Below are 15668 nucleotides of genomic sequence, written 5' to 3'. Positions count from 1 at the left end.
TGTGCTTACTGCTTGCCCTTATGAAACTTGGAAAATATGCCTTGTGTTTAGCAATTGTGTGGTTGGGAGATGGGCCAAAGGGAGCAGGCGTATGAAAATAGTTGCATTTAGCATGATTTCCATTGCCCCCTGCCAATTTCATATCTGTCATGTCCAATCAGTTTAACATGAGGGATGTCCTAAGTGTGGAGGTGGTCTTTGAGTGGTAATTAGCTTCTCTGTGTAGTCTGTGCTCTTAAACACAGATACTAAGGTAGGCCAACAGCCTGAAAGCCAGGGCATTTAGAGAAGGGAGTCAGACTGAGGTGCAGTTGAGTACCTGGCAGTGGGTGAAAACTTAACGAAAACTGTGGCAGTGTTAGAGAGCCACATGGGTTTTGTGAAATTTTAGGTTCATCACTTAAAATAGGTTGTACTACAAGGCGGTCTACTTGCATCAATTTAAACTAACCTGGAGTAATAAAAGAGTCTGCATCACCCACTCGTTATTCGCAAATACTTACCACAGTTCTGTTCCAGCACTGTGGATGCAAAGTGAGTAGGAAAAGTAAGACCCCTCGTTGTATTGAATTTTCAGTCTAATGGACAGTAAGGACCGTATAAGAAGCTCAGTTTATTTAGGCCTAGAAAAGCTAATGAAGTGAGCAAAATGTGGCCAAGCAGAGGCTCGCTAGGGGCTCTGCTATAATGAACATAGAAGAATGACTTTGGATTGGCCTCAGTAGATGAGAACCTTGGCTTGCTGGCACTGTGCTCCAAGGCAAGCAAAACTAAGAGTTCCAAGTTCTGAAATTGCTTGAACAGTTTGTTGCATCAGTTAAATATCCCTGCCTACAAATGAACAGAATAGACACTTTTCCCCTATAATTCAGCTCAACCCCAGTTGAACATATTATAAGTTCCAAAATAATGAGAATGTTTTTCACACTCAAGATTCCTAGTCACTGAGTCATGTGTCCCACTTTTGAGAAAAGACTTGGACTCAGGATTTCCCTTCTCAAGGACAGGAGAGTGGGAGACGAGTCAAAGACAACATTCAGGTTTAAATATCCCGTTAGATCGGGCCTTGACACATTCCAAAGTTTATTAAAGAGACTCGATGCATTGGACTATTGCAGTGGTGGCCATTCTTCAGAGCTGTGTTGATGTAAAATCCCCTGATAGGCTTCAAGCATCCAGTGTCCCATCTTTGTAATCCAGTTTTGCTTGTCTCTCTTTGCATGAAATGCTTCCAGGTATTTTTGCACGGCTACCAGTTACGTTTGACTAATCTGTGTAGTGGATCCAAGTTAGGAAAGGTGATCCAACTCGGTGACCAAGAAGTTTCCAGGCTCTGCAGCCTGCCAGGGGAGAAACTGGATGCTGCAGAGCAAGTGTTTCTCTCCAACATGGACATTCTGAAGCCGATCCTGGTGAGTGGGTGTGCTGTGTGGAGAAGCTTCAAGCACTAATTCTTTTGGAATGTGAAATTTTTCCTTGGACAACGTGACTTTGTTTTTGTAGAAACAGAGAGCTGGCTGGGAGTTTGAGATGTAATTTAGCTCAGTGGTATTCTAACTGTTCTTAAAAACTTTTGGGCAATCTCTCAAAGAGTAAATGGAAGGATGGGTTGGGTGTGGCTCTTAATCTAAGCCCAAGGTCCCTTGTGTCTGTTTCAATCAGAGAAGACCAGGCTTTTTTGTTTGTTTGTTTTTAAAATCATAATTTGAGATTCTAAGAAATCATTTGAAAAAAGAGTTCTCCAGTCCAGATTTTTAAAAAAGTCTCAAAAGCATTGATAGAAAGGTAGATATCTATTCACTTTAAAAAGCCCATCAGAAAGGAGACACTGAACCATCACAGTGGGAAAACCTTGGACTTGGATGGAAGCACACTCAATAATTAACTTAACCAAAGACAAAATTGCATTTACCAAAAAAAAAAGAAATTGCCAACAAAGCCTGATTAGTCTAGGAATCAATAGTTCAGAGAAGCAGTCCCTGAGAATACATGTTCATTCTTACTCAAAGAATGGGGATGAACCTGAGCATTTTGGTCATTGGAGTGTTGTATATAGTTCCAGAACAGGTGCATTTTGGGGGGTTTTGTGAGAGCTCTGGTGAACTGCCCCTCCAACAACATCATTTAACATTCAGTGTTTTTACTCACCAGTTAGCGCTCTGATTGGTCATTAGTTTCTTTTACAACCAGGGAAAGAGCCCTGGAAGAAAGATATGCCTGCAAAGAGATGTTCCTCATTATAATACAAAGAAGTTAGAATCCTCTGGGGCTTTGTGCCAAATCTCGCTGACTTCTCCTGCCACATCTCTTTGCCTCTAGCCAGAGAAAGTCCCCTGCTTTTAAGGCCTCATGTGTTAGATTTGACCCATCCAGATAATCGAGGATAACTCCAATTTTAAAGCTGAGATTGGTAACTTGAGGCATTTCTCACAGGTCCTGGGTCTGTAGAATGAGGGCTGCCCATCCATCCCATTTTCAGCGATGACCTCCAACAGCTCCCTGACAACAGTCTTTGTCAACACGGGGCACTGTGAGCCACAATGAAAAGAATGTGGGGTTAACTAGCCTTGGCCTCTAGTCCTGGCTCCCTCACCCTTGTCTCAGTGATGCGAAGGAGGTGAGGAAATAGAGTCGGAGCCTTGAGTTAGGAAGGACAGGTGTACCAGTTTACCTCCATTTCAGTAACAACTTGGATAGCACATCCATGGGACTAGATTGTCTTGACCTCTGAGAGGACCTTCACCCTAAAAGGGAAGGTTCTGCTTCACATTCTGATTCATGCAGCCCATTCTTTCAAAGGCGGGATTCTGTTTATGGGACAAAGAAGGTGCAGCGAGGGTGCCTTGAGGTCCCTGGAAGACCAGTGATCTCACAGCTGGGCTGTGTGTAGATTGAAGGAGCAGATGGAGAAGGGGGTCAACAAAGTCATCCTTGTCTTGAAGGGTCTTTGTTTGCTGCCTTCTGGACTCTTAGACAGGGACTCAGAACACAGATGGGGTGTGGCTGGTGACTTTTGGGGGGCCAGATCCTTCAACTTGTCACATGCAGTCCTAAAGCATGTGCGTGGGTTCTTTTGCAGGAGAAAACATTTGCTTGTTTTCTTCTTCCTGGAATTCAGACATTTGTGGGAACTGTCAGGTTTTGTTTGGCTTTGGTTTTACTGCCCCCCTGTTTACAGCATATGCTTTCGCTCGGCAAGCAATTGCGACCCCCGTTATTTGGTAAATGGTAGATGACATGCCTCCTGGATTTACTCTTTAGACTCCATATTCACCTAATTCCTGTGGGAAAAGGGGGGATCATAGAACAGGATAAATTTTTGGTGAATTTAGCAGTGTGTTAATATGACTACTCAACCCCATCTGTACATTTTTGCCTCAATAATATTATTTCTTCTTTAGAAAACACTGGCATTTCTAAGATAGAGGTTTGTTTTTGGTCTTGAGCTATGTGGTAGTAGGTATATTTAACTGTGTTTAGAAATAGCAAAGAAAAAAAAAGTATTTTAATAGATTAAACATACCAAGTTTAAAAGTTAATATTTAAATTGTTGAATTGTTTTTTCAAAATTAGTACCTTCCTCAGACATGAGTTTTATAATTCCCTATTTTGATTTAAAAATATTAAAATATTCCTCAAAGGAAAACTTTATGGTCCTATAAATCATGGGAAAGTGACAGTGATTGCTTCTGGGTGGTGATCATCGTGGTGGTTTATTTTCAGTCTGCACTACAACATAAATCCTAGTCCTGAGCTGGTGTTTCTGAATATGGGCGAAGTGAAGTAGAGATTTTAATTTACGTTATGAGAATATTTAAAGGAAGTTTGACATGTCCCAATAAACACATGGTTACTTGCATTGGCAGGAGGAAAACAAAATTGTGCATTATGTTGAAAATACATCCACATTTCACTTTATTTCGTAGTAGAGTCCCTGAAAAAATCTCTGTGTAGATAAGACTTTTGTAAGTTGAAGAGAGTTTTCAATTACGTTTTCATTTCACAAGTGTTCGGTCTTCTATTTCTAGTTGGCTGTGACTTCTAATGCATTGGTAGTAACCCCTCCCGGTCTTCATTTTGTATAGTGATCCTTTATAAACAAACACTTTCATTCATTCAGTAAATATTTATTCAGCACTGATCTGTGCCATGTACTGGGCCAGAGGCAGTGGTGAGCAAGGTTCAGTTTTCTCTAAGCTTCCCTGCTGGTGGGGGAGCAGATGCTATGCAGAGTAACAGCCCCTCTGCTAGGTGCTATGCAGGTGCTGATGGGCCTCGTAGCCCAGTATTTGAGGATCAGGAAAGAAGCGTCCTCTAGGTTGGAACTAAAGAATTGGAGTTAGCCAGGTCAAGAACAGGGGAAGAATTTCCAGGCAGAGGATATGGCTCCTGGTTGGGAGAGAGGAGAAGGTGGCATGTAGAGGAACTGCATGTGATTGGGGAGCTCAGGGTGGAGTGGAGGTCTCTATGGGGAGTTTGATGGGAGAAGGAATGTATGACATGCCACGCTGAGGTGGGCAAAGGTCAGCTGATCAAGAGCCATGTTAGGCTTTGGGCCTTGTCTTTAGAGCAAGGGGAATCACTCAAAGACTCTAGAGGGTGAGTGACGTGATGAGGTGAATTTAAGACAGAGTACACCCGGAAATTTGAATGACCTTTGAAGCAGGACTCACACCAGTCCACCTAGCCCCCCTAATGTGCTTCTCCCTTTCTTTTGACTTTTCTTCCACAGACATTTACTGGGTATCTAGCTATTATGTCCCAGGAGCCATGCTGAACACTGAGCTGAAATAAAACACCAGCTCAGAAAGGAAAGTCAAGTTGCCTCTGAATTTTTCGGTTTTTTACAATTTAGCTACTAAGCTAGTGAGGAAAGAAAATAATGAAGTTATCTGTTAGACCCGGAAAGGATGGGGCACAATTGCCTTTGTCATTCTGGGGACAGCAGCACAGAATGTCATGCTTTTAGGAAATGTTACTGTGTTGTGAGTAACACATTTTGTCGAAGTGGGTGGGAGCGCTTGAGTAATACAACAAGCATTTGTGTATTCTTCCTCTAAAGATATTACAGTATTTAGTTATGATCTAAAAATATTGAATAATGCATGAATTCCTGTTAGCTCAACACGGAATGTACAGTCCTTCACTAAGGGTTTCATTTTCCCTCTTTCCTCTTGTTTCCTTCCTTAATACAAGAGAATACTTGCCTCCATTGGTCAAGAGGGACCCATGTAAGTTCATAGCCAAGGGGATGTTTTTGGTTAGGAAAAAAATAATAGCAGGAATTCCGAGCTGAGTTATTTACTGGAGCTCTTTGGAAAATGATTTGGCAGGGTTTGCCGGCCTTTGTCAAGCGAGTATGAGCAGGAGACCGCAGTTAGAAGTGCAGGCACATGGTCTCAGACTTCATTTTGTGGCCTAGTTTCAAGGCCTGTTTCCTGGGGTTAATGTTATTCAAGGAAGTTACGTCTTTCAGATCTGATACTATTCAAGCCACCTTATATTCTTTGTCCTTCCTTCATTCCTGCCCTATCTCCCTCCTTTCCCCCTCCCCCTCTCTCTTATCTTTCATTGAATTAAAAAAAAAGCATGGCCCTGGCAGGTGTGGCTCAGTTGGTTGAGGATTCTCCCAGGCACCGGGAGGTCACTGGTTTGATTCTCAGTCAGGGCACATGCCAGGTTGTAGCTCAGTCCTTGGTAGTGAGAATGCAAGAGGCAGCCAATCGATGTTTCGCTCTCTCTCTCCCCCCTCCCTCTTCCTCACTCTCTAAAATCAGTAAAAACATATTTTTTTAAAAAAGGAAAGATTATTAAATAGTTCAAATATACAAAAAGGTACAGAGAAGAACATAAAGAACACCCTTGTACCATTATCCATCATTTTGCCATGCTTTGCAAGAAATAAAACATTACAGATACAGTTGATGCCACCTGCAATGTCCCTGCCTCTTTCATCAGAGGTAACCACTATTCTGGAGTTGCAAGCTTCTATGCCACCCTATATATTTTTGCATTCTATTAACAATATCATACTGGTTGGCTTAGGCTTCCTACTCTAAAGTATCTTTTCCTTTAGCCTAATTAATTATTGTTTTATATTTGCTGTGTAGCTAGGTGGCATATAACAATTAAATATATACACGAGATATTTTTATCTATTACATATCAACTAGTTTTTAATATATATATTTTTATACCATTTTAAAGCACTCACTGAAGAACTGGTAATTCTTACCTGAAATAAACAACCTGCAAACATAGAGTTAGAATAATTTTAGTGTCCTATATTGGTTAGGAGCGGGTTTCTTGTGTTTTAAACTCAAGACTGTGAATGGTTTTAATTAACTTGTTTATTTTCAATAGAGATTTCAGGTTTACATTTGAGCTTAAAAACAAAGTAATTTTTTTTCTCATTCCAGACAGAACTAGACTCTCTATCTCCCTTCCTGACCAGGGAGCTGGCTGAAGGCACAAAAACATTGCTGGACAGTCTCGGGACTCTGGCCCAAGAGGTAAGTCGTGTCTTTCCAGCACCAGAAGGCAGACCATCCGCTGTCATTTTTTTTGACCCTAAGGTTGACTGACAGGGTTCTTTTGAGTCGAATATCATATGAAATGTACAATCAATGTTAGAGGTATCAATGATCTTTAAAATGATGTAGTTTGATCTCCTTACTTTAGAAATGAAGAAACGGACTTATTGATGTCTCAGAGCTAATTAGTGGCTAAACGCCCAATATCTAGTCTAGAACTTTCCTCTGTTTTTATTCTGAGAAACTTCTTCACATGTCTTCTTTAGTTGCAAGGCCAGAGCATCTTTTTACCAAGACATTTGTTTGCTAATTAAAGGAAGTAACATGGGTCCCTCTAATTCAGATCTTCCCCCTGTAAACATCTCGCCTCTGGGGTTCCACTTTGGGAATAGTGTCTCTTGATGAACATTAAGTTGAGTCCACCTTTCGGGCCCACATGTTGACAGATATATCAGAACAACCTTTGTCAGAGGATCAGAGGGCCTGTAGGTGCTCACAAAAGCAGTTCATCGTTCCTTGGCCTCCCAGCCAGTGTGTGCCTCCCTTTTCTGAGACCCAGCCTTGTTTCAGATTTGATTGGGAAGGAGGGACTGTCCTGGAGCCCAGTGTGTAAGGAGCTGAGCTGGTGGGCAGTGGGCAGAACAAGTCAGGCCTCAATGTATAGGACAGTGGACAGTGCTGATTTGTGGGGAAATAGTCTCAGACTCGGTCCAGCCTTACTTTGAGTTGCTTCTCGAACTCATCTTTTGTTCTTCGTATCATTTTTCTGAGATATCAAAACTTCCTTTGTTTTCTGGGACTAAAAGTATTGCATGTTCACTGTGGAAACTGTAGAATATTTGGAAAATACAGAAAACATGCAGGTTAAACAGACGACACTTTGTTGTTTTGGCTTTTTTCTTTACATTCTGCTCGTGTGTGTCTGACTGAAGAGGCTTGGTTTTTGGGTCCCTTTCAGGAAAAGAAGCCCTCTTCCAGCTGCCCTTGGTTACTTCAGTTATGAATGCTGGTGATCTTTCTGTAAGGGGAGAGGCTGGGTCACCTGGGGCTCTTCCAGGAGGCAGAAAGAGACACACAAACTACCCGGCAGGCCCGTAGCCATCTCTCTAGGGTCCCGTTAGCTGACATGGACATGCCCTGAACTAACAGCTCCTCCAGGCCCTCTCCCAGCCGTAGAGCAGAGCAGGGACTGAAGCATGGGAGGCTGCCACTATGCTCAGGGTCTGGGGACAGCTGTTTCCTCTTACATCACTGGCCTGCCTTTTGTCTGGGGTAAAAAAAAAATAATTAAAAGCATGTGATGTTCCTGCTGCTGATGTGGCAGAAACTCTCCAACTGAGCAATATACATTTTTCTTGGCAGCTGCTTCCGTGTGTGCTGCTTGCTCTGGGTCCAGGGCAGGCAGGGGTCATCTCCTCCTCTCAGTGTAAAACCTTCAAGTCACTTTGACCACAAGTTACCCATGGTCTAACTTGCTATTTCTCTGGGACAGATGGGAGGAGATAAATAAATAAATAAATAAATAAATAAATACCCTTGTTATCTGTTCAGTGTTTGGAGAGAAAGCTGGTTGTCTTGACCAGAGCACAACCAATGAAGGAAAAGTGAGCTAACATTTTTCTGAGGAGCTCCCCTGCTTCATGTAGTTTCACCCAATTTTTCTGTGTAATCCATGTGACAAATATGAATGGGTCTTCTTGTGCCCATTTTACAGATGACAGGCTCAGAAAAGTTAGATGACTTGCCCACAGCCACCTGGTTAGTTAATTGGCAAACTGGGATTCAAACCCAGGACTGTTGGACTTCTAAGCCTGTGTTCTTGCTGCTTTATAGCCCACTTGTCTGATGGACTCTGGTGGTAACTGGTGTCAAATAGAAAGGAGACTCGTGAAAGAAAGAAAATAAAGATACACAGGACTTGGCAGCTGAGTGGATCTAGTGGAGGAACCACAGATATAGCCATGATGATGGAATGTATTTAAAGATCAGGAAGGAGGCCCGGGTAGCCAGAACCAAGTGAGCAAGTGAGAGGGCGGGCAAAGGTGAGAGGTCAGAGAAGGAGATGAGAGGTTGAGAAGGGTGAGAGGTCAGAGAAGGAGGTGAGAGGTCAGAGAAGGAGGTGAGAGGTCAGAGAGGGAGGTGAGAGGTCGAGAGGGAGGTGAGAGGTCGAGAGGGAGGTGAGAGGTCAGAGAGGGACGTGAGAGATCAGAGAAGGAGGTGAGAGGTCAGAGAGGGAGGTGAGAGGTAGAGAGGGAGGTGAGAGGTAAGAGAGGGAGGTAAGAGGTAGAGAGGGAGGTGAGAGGTCAGAGAGGGAGGTGAGAGGTAGAGAGGGAGGTGAGAGGTCAGAGAGGGAGGTGAGAGGTCAGAGAGGGAGGTGAGAGGTCAGAGAGGGAGGTGAGAGGTCAGAGAAGGAGGTGAGAGGTCAGAGAAGGAGGTGAGAGGTCAGAGGAGGTGAGGGCCTGTAGGCCTGGTGGGGCTGGATTTCTGCTGAGTGAGATGGGAGGCCAGCAGAGGCTTGGAGCAGAGGGGCAGGCGTGTGACGTGCCCTAGAGTATGAGACTGTTTACCTTCCGGCTGTTAAACTGCGGAGAGGCTGTGGGGGGGCTCTCGCAGCGGGTTAAGAAGGCAGGTCAGTCAGCCGTTCACCCGCGGCTCGGGACATTGTCACAGCCCACCTCCGGCGGGCCGCGAGCAGGAGCGCGAGTGCTTTGCCGAGGAGGTGCGGAGCGTGAGCGGGGGTGCAGGACAAATAGGAGTTTGCGCATAAGACAGGTGCGGGGAAGAGCCGACCGTTGGGAGTAACTTCACCATTTACGGTGCCTCTGTCCAATGTGGGAGGAAATTTGTTCTGGTTGGGGCACGTCAGGGTGGTGGCGGTGAGGCCACCTGTGGAAAGAGGTGACTATTCCTTAAAAGTCTCCAGGGTTGTTCCACCCACCGACGCAAAAGGAAAGGTGGTCTGGCTGTTTGTCCTTCCCTGTCTGTACACCTCATACAGGGTGTGAGGAGATAAAGTGAGGAAAAGCTAGCCACCTATTTGTGTTCTCGCGGGGTATGTTAGGCCTCCCTCTCCAGAGGGACAAACGTTTGTGACAGCTGACCCACCCCTGGAGTGCCTGGTTCCCCTTTGGGGCAGGAGGCGGTCAGGATCCGCAGCCTCCGGGACTGAGTGACTCACAGGAGCCAGCAGCCCTGCGAGACAGAGACCCGGGCCCGTGGAGCCGGGTTCTAGGCCCCTAAGGCGCGGGGGCCTCGCGGTGTCCACTCCGCACGGCACGGTCTGATCTTCAGGTGGTGAGAGCGTGCAGTGACTCTTCAAGGGCTGGAGGGATGTGTTAGTGATGTATTGTGAACTGTGTGGAAATACAGAGTGCTCTATAAATATTTAATTATAAGAGCAGTGGGGCCAAGAACTCCACAAGGTGCCAGAGTACATTTGTATGGGAGACAAAGCACTTGCCGAGTGGAAGTCAGACACAGCCCCCGGCTGCGGAGCGTCTGACTCATCGCTTGCAGGCGCTGTTCGGTGCAGGGCCCCTCTCGTGTGTCATGTGATTTATTCCTCAGCACCACCCTCTGTCATCATCTTGATGATAAGTTGGGCCTTAGAGGAGTGACTTTTCTAGGGCTGTGAGCTAATGAGAGACAGAGCTGGGATTCAAACTCGGGTGTCCCATCATATGCTTTTTCCAAGTTGCCCAGCACTTAACTGAGACGAGGGTGGGACAGCACGTACAGTGCCTTTTCTCCCGAGGGGCAGGGGCTCCTCAGTTTCCACAGTGAACTTGGAGCTGTTTTAGAAAGGAGCCGGTGATTGAGGGTGTGAGCAGCTCCTGATGTGTGTTTGTGAGCACATAGCTGTTCGGAAAAAGCATTCTCTCCTGTAAACCAGAAGGTAAGCGGAATGAAATAAAGCCCGTCACCGGGGGCTCCGCTAGCTGCTAAACTGTGCTTCTCCATCTTTAACGTGCCTGGGAATCACCTGGCACTTCATGAAGATGCAGATTTGAATTGTAGATAGATCAGAATCTGCTTTCAGACCTCAGATTACGCTGATGCCGCCGGTCCCTGAGCCACAGCGGAAGCAGCATGGCTCTGGCAATCTCATCACAAGGCTTTGAGGAGATGACGTCATACAAGCTATGTTCTGGGATGTGGCTTTGGAGAGTTCAAGAAAATAACATGTTCCTTTCTCTTCTCTGTCTCCAACCCTCTACCTTTTCTCTTTTTCCCGCCTTTTCCTCTTGATCCCCAACCTCAGCTGTTCAGCATGAGGAGCTGGAGTGACATGCGGCAGGAGGTGATGTTTCTGACCAACGTGAACAGCTCCATCTCCTCCACCCAGATATACCAGGCTGTCTCCCGCATCGTCTGTGGCCACCCCGAGGGTGGGGGCCTGAAGATCAAGTCCCTCAACTGGTATGAGGACAACAACTACAAAGCCCTCTTTGGAGGCAATGGCACCGAGGAGGATGCTGGCATCTTCTATGACAATTCTACAAGTAAGTGTGCTAACCAAAGCCCTGGCCCCAGCCCACCTTAGATGTAGACTTGGGCGGCCCTGCATCACCCCCTCCCTCGAGCTTACCCTCATCCTCTGTAGCAGCCTTGGATGCTCCTGTGTGCTTGCTCACCAGACTGAGCACCTAGGGGGGAGCATCTTTTCCTGATTAGCCACCTGTGCCCACTTCTTTGAATGGGGCCTGGTGCATCTCAGGTACACAGTGTGTTTATCAAATAAATGAATGATTGAAAGCTGATCTCCCAGTTTTCTGGGGAACGTAGTAATCAAGGCTCTTCTTCCCCCTCCCTCTCCTCTCTACTCCCCCTTGAGGTATGCTTTATAATAAAAACTTAAAAATAACAGTAATAATAATAACAACATAAAAGTCAACATTGTAGGGAACATTTCCTGTGCTTTCTATTTGTTATCTCACTTAACCCTTACAGTAACCCTTCAAGGAAGGTTTTATAACCCCACATTCTATAGGCTCAGAGAGGTTAAGCGACTTGTTCAAAACCACACCATGGCTAATCCACAAGAGCCGGTATTAAGTCCAGATCCCCTGACTCCATGCTTTTTCTGGTAAACCACACAGCCTCTGAAATACCTGTTAATGCCGGCGTGTGTCTACTGGCAGGCCCTGGCATTTGATCAGCTGTTTGTTTTGGTTCTTAGCTGCGAGGCAGTGTTAAAAGACCTTGTAACTCCATATCTGCTGTCACACCCGGGCTGTTTTGTGGGCATGTGTGTCCTGTGGTCGGTGACAGCGAGGAGCCAGTGTTACAGTTTTAGACAATGGCATCCTTTTCCTTGAAAACTTGATGCAAGCGAGCCTTTCTCCATTTCCAACCGCAGGTGTGTCTTTCAGACAACAAGTGAGGCAGCTTTTTGTGCGTTATTGTAACCCAAGAGCCTTTCCTTTTTCTCTGGAGTAAAGCCCTCCAGACAGCACAGGCTGCTTTGCAAGCCTGAGGGGGATGGCGTTACAGGCAGTTTTCTGAAATGCCATCCCCTAACTTTGCAAGTCAGCCCAAGGGAACCTTCATTTTCACAATGGGTATAATTGTGAGCAGATCTTTTTTTTTTTTTTTTTTTTAAATTACATTGTCTTTGTAGCATGTAGAGGATACTTGGTATCTAAAAGGACCTGGAATGAAACACATAAACAAAAACCAGGAATCCTTCTGGAAAATCAAATCCTATAACTTTTGATTTCTCAGTTTAAGATTTTTGTTACATTTATTACATATACTTGTGATGAAACCTATTAGTTAAAGGAATTGCTTGATTTTTGCTTGAAAACTAAAGTCTGAGTTCAGCCTTCTGTTTTCAGTGAAAACAGAGTGGTGAGGGCTGGCATGAGAGTATGAATCTAGAGATACTCAGGCTTGTGCATAGTAAGAACATTCTCTAGATCGTCTCCATTGTGAGTGTTCCATCATCCGTGTTATAAAAAACTCTGATTATTTATCAAGCATGGTTCTAAGGGCTTTACATATATTTCAGTTAATCCTCTCCACATCTCTCCCAAGGAGCTATTTATTTTTAAAGGGGGGCAAACTGAGACTCAGACCGGTGAAGTTATTTATTAAGTGGTAGGGCTGGAATTTGAACCTAGGATCTTCTCACTGGCTTCAAAGCCTTACTAGTTCCCACAAGTCTGTGAGCATGCATAGGAATATTTGCCTTTCGTCTTCACAGGTCCTTATTGCAATGATTTGATGAAGAGTTTGGAGTCCAGTCCTCTCTCCCGCATCATATGGAAAGCTCTCAAACCCTTGCTTGTTGGGAAGATCCTATATACGCCCGACACTCCAGCCACGAGGCAGGTCATGGCTGAGGTAAGCTGCCCAGGCCCAGGGCTTCCTCTCCAGAATCCTGCCAGAATTACAGGCAGTTCCAGATGGAGTATATTGAGCAAACTCCTGCCTCTTTGGGATTTCCAAAGAGTGAGAACCTCGGGTCTGATGCAGGCCAGGGCTGACTATTGAGATCTTGCTCTCCAGCCTTGGGCATTTGAATTGTAGCTGCAGGCACGCACTTCCTAGGGATGGGAAGGACTGAAAGAGGGCTGCTGGGATGAGCGTCTTTCAGGGAGCAGATGCATTTCTCATGTCTCTGCCTCTCTTCTTTTTTCCTGCTTTCCCTGGCTCCCCTCCTGACCAGGTGAATAAGACCTTCCAGGAACTGGCTGTGTTCAATGATATAAAAGGCATGTGGGACGAGCTCAGCCCCAAGATCTGGACCTACATGGAGAGCAGCCCAGAAATGGACCTTGTCCGGGTGAGTGTCCTTCTGGTGACCTTGTGCCCGCTTGATGCTAGATGGGCGAGCTTCTGGTCACTTTCTCAGAAGTGGCTTAGATGAGAGTTCTTTACATTTAACCAGGGTAGATATAACTGAGCAGAGCCCAAGCCACCAGGCCGTCAACTTAGTAGAGCTGCAGGTGATGGTGCACAGGTAACACTATTTCAGGCACATCAGCATCCATGCATCTGGTGATCAAACGTTGGTTTTCTAAGAAACTGAGCGAGGGCTGGTGTTTGGAGCAAGAGTTCAGTGATTGCAGGACCCTGACTATTTTCATTTCTGGCTCTGGAGCCAGCTTAGCCTTCCTGTGTCTTGGTAGAACTTGGACATGGGTGTGGGGGCAGAGGGCTGGTCTGACCCATAGATTGGTGTGAGATACTTGCTCCGAAGGAGCCACAGTTACCACATGGAGGCTAATTGCACTTAGTGCTTCCAAATTACTTGAAAGGGATTAGTGCTCTGGAGACAATTGGATTCAGAAGCAGAGGAGTCTGAGCAAGAACAGAATGTCTCCTTTGCTTGAGCCTGAGTGCCGTTTAATCACATCATCCCTGCAGTGGGCTGAGCCAGAGAATCATTAAGCTGTTTCCTATCTCCACGGAGAGGGAGGCCACTTCCTTTTGTTTCCTCTCCCATTAAGAAGCAGGAATGGATTTTGCCAGGTTTCTTGTCTTGATACCTCATTGATCAGAGGGGCAGCTGGGGTTTAGAGGATACCTATCTGGAAGGTACTGTCTCAGGCTTAGGACTGTTCCCAGATGCCCTGGGAGGGGCAGTACCCAAGGGACCTTCCACTGATGGGCAAGCTGCAGTCATCTTTGTTGTGCTAGTCCTGCTACATAAGTAGAATTCTTAAATTGGGGCCTTTTAAAAACCAAGGGACTTCAATGAGAAAAACATGAATAGTAATTTTTATGGATTTACTGAATAATTCCTGACTCATAATAGTAATGACTCATACCCTTCAAGTATGGGTCTGCTGGGCTCGTCTCTTCTCTGTAGAGGGATTCATGTGGTCCAGCCATGGGCAGTGACATAAACCTAGGTGTAACCTCAGGCCTCTTCTCCCTGGTCTTCTCCTTGGTTTCTGCTTTTCTCCCTGTTGAACTTCTCTCCTTCTGAGTCTCAGAGGATTCCACGAGTGTGGAGAGATTCCATGAGTTTGGGTCTGTAAGTAGATACATGTTTTCCCTACTCTTAAATGGAGAAGATGGAAGGCAGAGACCAGGATGGAGGTCATCCAAGTGGGTGGCCAAGGAGTTGGGAGGTGACACCTGATGACTGCTTGATTGTGGAGGGGTGAAAGACAGGGAGGCGCTGGGATGATTTTTTATTTCTAGCTGGTGGGTGGTGGGGATGGGATATCCAATAGGCTGATAGATATCGGGACCTGGAGAGCCGGGGGCGGTTAGGCTGGAGACACTGACTAGGGATTTATCAGCCTGTGGGTGTTAATTGAAGGAGCCTCCTCCAACTTTCCTTTCTCTATTAAGGAATGTTTATTTTACACTGCAAACTTGGGCTTCTCAGTGCTCTGCACCCCCTACAGCCTTGCGTCTGGGGTCTGGTACATGAGGCAATGCCTGAGGTTTCTGCTTCTGTTAGGGTAGTTCTTTTTTCTCTCTCTCTCTCTCCCCCCACCCCCTCTCCCTTCCCCTCCCTGTCTCCCCTTCTCCCCCCTCCCTCTCTTCCTCCCTTCTTTCTTTCAGCTTTATTGAGGTGTAATTGACAAGTAAAAATTGTATATGTTTAAGGTGAACAACTTGATGTTTTGATATACATATACATTGTAAAAGGATCACCACAGTTGTTAACATACACATCATGTCACAGTTACTGCTTAGCAAATTTCAAGTAGAGTACGGTATTGTTAGCATAGTGTGTACCTTTGAACTCAGATTGCATAACCGAAACTCTGCACCTTTGACCTCCTCGTCTCCCCCACCCCCAGACCTAGGCAACCATCATTCTGTGTGATAGCTCTTATCTGTCTGCTGTCAGTGGCTCTGTCTACACCCATTGTATCACCCAGCAGATCCAGAATCATTTCTCTGTTGCATCATCAAGCTCACTGATACTAAACTGGTCTCGTTTCTAGTTGCTCTTTGCCTTCTTCATCTCAAGGCTTTGCTTTCTCCCTGGCTACCACTCCTAGGGTGAAATTAGGCCTCCTGGTCTTCTCATGTACTCTCGAATGGCCATGTGATCAGGGATCTCACTGGGCTCATCTCTCTGGTCTTATTTCCTTGGACATATTTCTCCAAAGTCACACTGGGCAGGGCAGGTCTCACCCCAAGCACCATGTGTCTTCACTCAGCTCT

The 15668-nt window shown here is 45.6% G+C and overlaps 1 protein-coding gene across 1 annotated transcript in view; it reads left to right on the top strand.

Annotated features, from left to right (window-relative positions):
* The window catches only part of ABCA1 (ATP binding cassette subfamily A member 1), a 108219-nt gene that overhangs the window by 47366 nt on the left and 45185 nt on the right, over nt 1-15668 (top strand). Inside the window, exons 7-11 of the mRNA XM_016224992.2 lie at nt 1236-1412; nt 6420-6512; nt 10795-11035; nt 12739-12878; nt 13204-13320. Of these exons, the coding sequence (XP_016080478.2) occupies nt 1236-1412; nt 6420-6512; nt 10795-11035; nt 12739-12878; nt 13204-13320 (768 nt within the window). The remainder of the gene's footprint in view (nt 1-1235; nt 1413-6419; nt 6513-10794; nt 11036-12738; nt 12879-13203; nt 13321-15668) is intronic.

This window comes from Miniopterus natalensis, chromosome 12 (assembly GCF_054644295.1).
Source record: "Miniopterus natalensis isolate mMinNat1 chromosome 12, mMinNat1.hap1, whole genome shotgun sequence".
In the NCBI taxonomy this organism is placed as follows: Eukaryota; Metazoa; Chordata; class Mammalia; order Chiroptera; family Miniopteridae; genus Miniopterus; species Miniopterus natalensis.
This window is presented reverse-complemented; position numbering and strand designations above follow the sequence as displayed.